The following is a 6,701-nucleotide window of genomic DNA, read 5'->3' as shown; positions in this document are numbered from 1 at the left end:
TGAGATTCTATTTTCTGTATGATCTAGTCTGCTTTTAATATTTTCAAGGGAAATTTTGACTTGTATTATAGCCTTCATCTCTAACAGTTCCATCTGATTCTTTTGTAAAGTGTGAAATTCCTCTTTTAGATCTTGCATGAATCTCCTCACCTCCTGGAACTCTTCAACTCCTTTCTCCTTCCTCTTCAGCAGTTCCTTGTCTCTCTTCTCTTCCAACTCTGTAAGCTTTGCCATTATGAATGTTCTGAATGTGGATGAAGAGGAGTTATCCTTTTCCCTTGGAGGAGAGGTATTTTCCTGCTTCCCCATATTTCTTGTGGTCCTGCAGTGATTTCTAGTCATCTGGTGGATGGTTGGTTTCTTCCCAAACTTGGAAGTTCAATCACACGAGTTTTGTATGCTGGAGGCTGAATTATCAGTGGGACCTCTTCATTTCTCCGTTTTCCCCAAAATGGCTAGATCGCAGGAGCCATGGAGCTGTCTCTTGCAGAAGGCCTGTTCTGTCAGTCATGACATTTTAAAAAATGTTTTTCTAGGCGAAAATGCATCATGACTTTTCCAACAACCCAATAGATGCTTCCTGTGTCTCCTATAACAGAAATACCATCGTCTGATAGAGTGGGTGACTTAAGCAACAAACATTTATTTCTTACAATTCTGGAGGCTGGGAAGTCCAAGATCAAGGTGCCTTCCTGCTAAACTTCTTGGTTTGTAGATGGCTGTCTTGTTGTATCTTCACATGGCAGGGAATGGAGAGGACATAAGCTCTTCTTAATTTATTTAGAGGTTTTTGCCTTAGGAAGCATGTGCTCACTCGACATTTGCCGTCTGTTTTATTAGCTCCCTCACACATTTCTCAGGTCAGATGCAATCTTTACCTCATCCCACTTTCTTGGCATCCATTCAGGACGAGGGGTGGTCCCTTTAAATCTACTTTTAATACTTGTATAGATTTAAAAATACATAATTATGAGAAAATTATAAATCTCAAAGGTTATACATAAAGATATAATTTGTAACACCAATAGCAATAAACAGTTAAGGTGGAACAGTAAAGTATGAGTTTTGTATGTAATGGAAGCTAATTTATTTGTTTAAAATATTGTTTTATGTAATTTTAGTGATGGCCACAAAAGAAAATATCTACAGAGAATATTCAAAAGGAACTTAAGGGAATCAAAAATGCCATTATAAAAACATAAGTGAAATAAAAAGGCAATTAAGAAAATAAAGTGGAGGGAACCAGCAGTTAGCGTAATGGCTATGTCGCTGGACTCCCACGTAGTCGACCACGGTTTGCACCCTGGACCCGGTGGCTTAAACTCACGCTGGCTGTGTGTGCATGCGTGCCCAAGATCTCGAGAGGAGAATGGAGGAGAAGGGATTGTGGCGTGACCATCACCCCTGGGGGGTGATTTCTCGCTTTCTGTCTCTATGTCTCTCTCTGCCTGTCTGGCGAGCGCACGCACCCTATAGCGAAAACCTCTCCAAAAAAAAAAAAAAAAAAAAAGGAACCAAATATAAATTTAAAAAAAACTTTTTTTAAATTTTGCTATAGGGTATGTGTACTCACCAGAGGCAGAGAGAGAGAGAGAGAAAAGTGAGAAAGCATCCTTCCTCCCAGAGACCACGCCACAGTCCCTTCTCCTAAATTTTCCTCTTGGGATTTTGGGCACATGCACTCAGTATGTTTTTCAAGCCACTGAGTATGAGACTAGAACCATATAGTTGGCCATGCGGGATCTAACTACCTTAACCACAACTGCACCTGGCTAGCCCACCAAATATAAATCTTTTGTAAATGATCAAATCTTGGGCCTTAAGCCAAAATAAATGATTAATCAAATAGTGAATAAGCAACCTAGTCTGCAAAAGTAGATGGCTACATCAAAGAATAAAGAAACGTTCTCAAAAACTTGAAGAAAATAAGTGTTCTCTATTTTTGTTGACAACTTGCTCTTTTTCTCAACAATGACCCTTTATTAAATTCTTTTGTAAGTTGAGAGGTTTTGTTCCTTGTCTTTTTTATTTTGCATAAGGAACAAAAAATAAAAACTCATTTAACACCAAACACGACCATTAATAATTACTTTCTGAATGAACTTTGAGCAATCTAATATTTCCCAAAGTATTTTGTAGTAATTTTCAATTGTTGCTGAATTTGCAATGATAAAAATAGATGCACACTAATAAATTATAAAATAAGCGCCTCTTGAATACAATTTCTAAAAAATTCGTGACATTTCTTAATATTATACTTACTATTATCTCCAGGTATTCCAAATTCTGTTTGATCTTTTAACTCTGAGTCTGGGTATATGGGTGTTACACTATCAGATATCTCATACGTTTTCTCACCTGAAAAGCAAATATTATGCAATATATAACCTGTGAAATCTCTGAAAAATTATGAGACATTTCTTGCCTTCTTTCAGAAGCTTATTATATTTTTCACTTATACTTCAAAAGTTCTTTAATGTTCCCTCTAATTATATTAATGTAAGTTTAAAACATAAAATAAGCAATAAACTATAAAGATAAAATAGGTGTAACAATCTAAAAATTATTGAGGGACTTATTGGTTTGAAATTCTTATTTTATTGTTTAATAATCCAATAACTAACCCTTAGAAAATGGAGATCTATACACTTCCTGAAAAGGAATTTCAAATAATCACTTTAAATAAACTTAGTGAGCTATAAGAGAGCATATATAGAAATTAAGTGAAATAATACAAAACTATATATGAACTAAATAAGTATAACAAATAGATAGAAACCATAAAAAAGAAACACATTTTAAAGATAAAAAACATAATGATTAAACTTAAAACAGAAATCTTCAACAGAAGACTTAATTTAAAAAGAAGAAACAATTAGTGAACTCAAGATGGTGCAATTGAACTAGCCAATTGGGGTCAGGGTGAAGAGTTTAAATGGAACACAACCACACCAATTTATGAATTATGGGATTTTAAAAAGAAAATAAAAGAGGGAGAAAATATATTTGGGGAAATAATGACTGAAAACTTCTCAGATTTGATGGAAGACACGTGTCAGAGACTAATAAACAAACTCCAGTAAGACACTTTAAAACCAACTATCAAAAAACAAAAAACAAGGACCAGCAGTTAGCGTAATGGCTATGTCACTGGACTCCCACGTAGTCGACCACGGTTCGCGTCCCGGACCAGGTGGTTTGGACTCACACCGGGCATGTGTGTGTGCCCAGGATCCCAAGAGGAGAATGGAGGAGAAGGGATTGCGGCATGCCCATCCCCCCGGGGGTTGATTTCTCGCTTTCTGTCTCTTTGTCTCTCTCTGTCTGTCTGGCGAGCGCACGCACCCTATAGCAAAAACCTCTCCAAAAACAAAACAACAAAAAAAAACCAATAGAGACTCTTGAATTCATACAAAAGATCCTCAATAAGACCTATAGCTAATTTGTCATCAGAAACCATGAAGGTCAAAGCAATGGGAGGACACACTTAAAGTACTTGGGGGGAGGGGACGAACAAAAAAACAGCAACCAACAATTCCATAGCTGGCAAATCTGTCCTTCAAAATGAAAGAGAAATTAAGATGCTCTCAGATAAAACATAAGTTGAGAGAGTTCATTACCACATGTGCCTTTAAAATAATGCAAAAAAATTCCTTTATATTAAAATAAAAGCATACTAGGCAGTAACTCAAAGCCAGATGAAAAAATAAAGATTTCTGGTAAAGATAATAACATGGGCAAGTATAACAGCCAGTATTACTGGGTTTTTGTTGTTGTTTTTAAGAAGTTCTTGTTATAGGGCACGTGCGCTCACCAGAAAGAGAGACAGAGAGACAGAAAGCGAGAAATCATCCCCCAGGGGGGAAGGCCACATGGCAATCCTTTCTCCTCCATTCTCCTCTCAGGATTTTGGGCATACATGCACACGCACCTGGCATAAATTTAAGCCACTGAGTCTGGGACTTGAACCACAGTCGACTACATAGGAGTTCAGTGACATAGCCATTATGCCAATTGCTGGTCGCAGTATTACTGTTTTTTTGTATGCAGCTCCACTTTTTATTTCCTATACAATTTAAAGGATAAATGAGAGAAGACGCCTTCATTGCTGCTGAAAATTAGTTATTTCAGGAAATAAGAGACATGAAGATTTTTCTACTGATAATTCAGCCTCCAGACCCCAGTCTCCAGTGGAGATGCAAGGGGCAGGCCTTCAGACTTCTCCATTGCTGCTGAGAACTAATGATTTCAGGGATTATGAAAAATGAAGATTTTCTACTGATAATTCAGCCTCCAGCCCTGAGTCTTGAGTGCTACGACATCCCTATATCCTCTCAGTCTCTCTGTCTCTCTCTGTCTTCTCATGTTTTTGTAATTTTTCCTTTTAAAAAAATTTTAAGGTAAAATATTCTCTTGGCTTTCAGATCCTTCTTTATCTTGCTAATAATCCCCTTTACTCCTTCCCTCTAGGAGAGGCAAGGTGCAGGCCTGCAGAAGGAGACCCCTCCGTTGCTCCTGAGAACTAGTGATTTTGTGCTGCATGCAAGTTCACTGCATAATTTTTAATTTTTGCTTTTTTTAAAAAATAATTTTTTTTGTTGTTTTTCTTATTTTTCCTTTCTTTTTTTCCCCCTCTCTGTGTTTTCCTATTCTTTTTCTTTTACCTCATTACTTTGCTGCTCAATCTCCATTCACTGAGTGTCTTGATGGATCTAAGGGAACCATAGCCAAACATTCAAATACTATTAAGGTTGACATATTCCTCAATGTCCACTGAATCTGCTGCACAAAGGGATAAAATGTAATGGCAAAGAGATTGCAGATCACCTTCTCCTGCACGTTACTGAATGATCAGATTGAAATTCAAGAATTAGGAATAAAACCCACCATCCATCAGATAACTAGAAATCACCACAGGGTCACAAGAAATATGTGAAACCAAGAAAATTCTTCTCCTCTGAGGGAAAAGAATAACTCTTCTTTATCCACAGAGAGTTCAATGGAACTCATGAAAATGTCTGATAAAGAATTTAGAATATTCATAGAGACAAAGTTAACAGAGATGCAAGAAAAGAGAGACAATGAACTCCAGAAGAAGCAGGAGAATAGAACTGAGGAGTTCCAGTAGATGAGGAAGTTCTTGCACGATCTGAAAGAGGAAATACACACCATAAAAAATAATCAAATGGAACTCATAGAGATAAAGGCTATAATACAGGAAATCAAAACCTTTCTTGAAAGTTTTAAAAGCAGATCATACAGAAGATCAAATCTCAGATGTAAAAACCAGAATTGCAGACCTAAAAAATCCAGCACAAAGACTGAGAACATAGTCCAAAAAATGAGAATAATATACAAGAAATACTAGATACCATCAAATGTCCAAACATCCAGATAATTGGTATCCCAGAAAGTAAAGAGACTAATAAGGGCATTGATAATCTATTATATTATATTCATGAAATCCTGCAAGAAAATTTTTCAAACCTAGAGAGGCATTCAAAATTCAGACCCAAGAAATACATAGGACCCCAAATAGAATTAACCCAAGAAGATCTTCTCCAAGTCACATTATAGCCAGACTGACCGAAACCACAGACAAAGACAAGGTACTCAGATTGGCGAGAGATAAACGACAAGTTACCTACAAAGGATATCCCATGAGGTTAACAGTGGACCTTTCATCAGAAACAATGTGAGCAAGGAAAGAATGGGACCAGCAGTTAGCATAATGGCTATGTCACTGGACTCCCATGTAGTCAGCCATGGTTCGCGTCCGGGACCCAGTGGCTTAAAACTCACTCTGGGCATGTGTGCGTATGTGCCCAAGATCCCAATAGGAGAATGGAGGAGAAGGGAATATGGCATGGCCATTCCCCCTGGGGGGTGATTTCTCACTTTCTGTCTCTCTGTCTCTCTCTTGTCTGTCTGGCAAGCGCATGCGCCCTATAGCAAAAACCTCTCTAAAAAAAAAAAAATAGAATGCATCAGAATAATTCACTACTACTATTTATATACATACACACACACACACACACACACACACACATGACTCAACATGGGAAGAGAAGACAAGAATATTCTCTGATAACCAAAACCTGAAAGAATTTATCCACACCAGATCATTTCTCCAGAAGTTCTGAAGGGAGTACTATATCAGGAAAACTAAAATCAGGTTCACGGAAATAAGAGTTTAAAAACTTCTAAGATAAGGACCAGCATAATGGTAGAGACAAGTCCAGAGAAGAATATTATCTTTCAGAATTTAAATGGAAAACTTGGACAACAACAGAAGTTAGATTAAGTACATGAGAGAGCTGATGAAATACAATTTTATGGCTTTTGACTAAAACAATACTGATATTTTTCTATGCTTTGTAGTCCAGAGATAAAGATTTTTTTCTTCTCTTGAATTGTCGACAGATCCAGGTAACTACTATTCAAACAGAATCCTAACCTGCTTCCTGGCTTTAAGTCTTAAGCAAAGTTCTCTTAACATTTTTTTGATTTTGATTTATTAAAACTAAAACTGCCTTTCTTGAAATTAAATATATATATATGTATAGATATTTATAGATCAGCTGAACTTGTTATTGAAAGTAGTTAGATCAAATAAGATATTTTGTTAACTAATAAAATGTGGTAGAAAAAAAAGGAATGGAAAGCAACTGCAGATACCAGAGAAAGAGTGGGAAGAGGGT

General features: G+C 36.7%; 1 protein-coding gene across 5 annotated transcripts in view; it reads right to left on the bottom strand.

The window, feature by feature from the left end:
* Positions 1-6,701, bottom strand: part of CCDC7 (coiled-coil domain containing 7) — a 329,121-nt gene that overhangs the window by 183,076 nt on the left and 139,344 nt on the right. For all 5 annotated transcript variants that reach the window (XM_027775623.1, XM_006158284.3, XM_027775622.1 and 2 more), the window contains exon 20: positions 2,263-2,358. In XM_027775623.1, coding sequence (XP_027631424.1) covers positions 2,263-2,358 — 96 coding nt within the window. The remainder of the gene's footprint in view (positions 1-2,262; positions 2,359-6,701) is intronic.

This window comes from Tupaia chinensis, unplaced genomic scaffold (assembly GCF_000334495.1).
Source record: "Tupaia chinensis unplaced genomic scaffold, TupChi_1.0 Scaffold000578_2, whole genome shotgun sequence".
NCBI lineage: Eukaryota > Metazoa > Chordata > Mammalia > Scandentia > Tupaiidae > Tupaia > Tupaia belangeri.
Note: the sequence above shows the minus strand (reverse complement) of the source record. Positions and strands in the feature narration are given on the sequence as shown.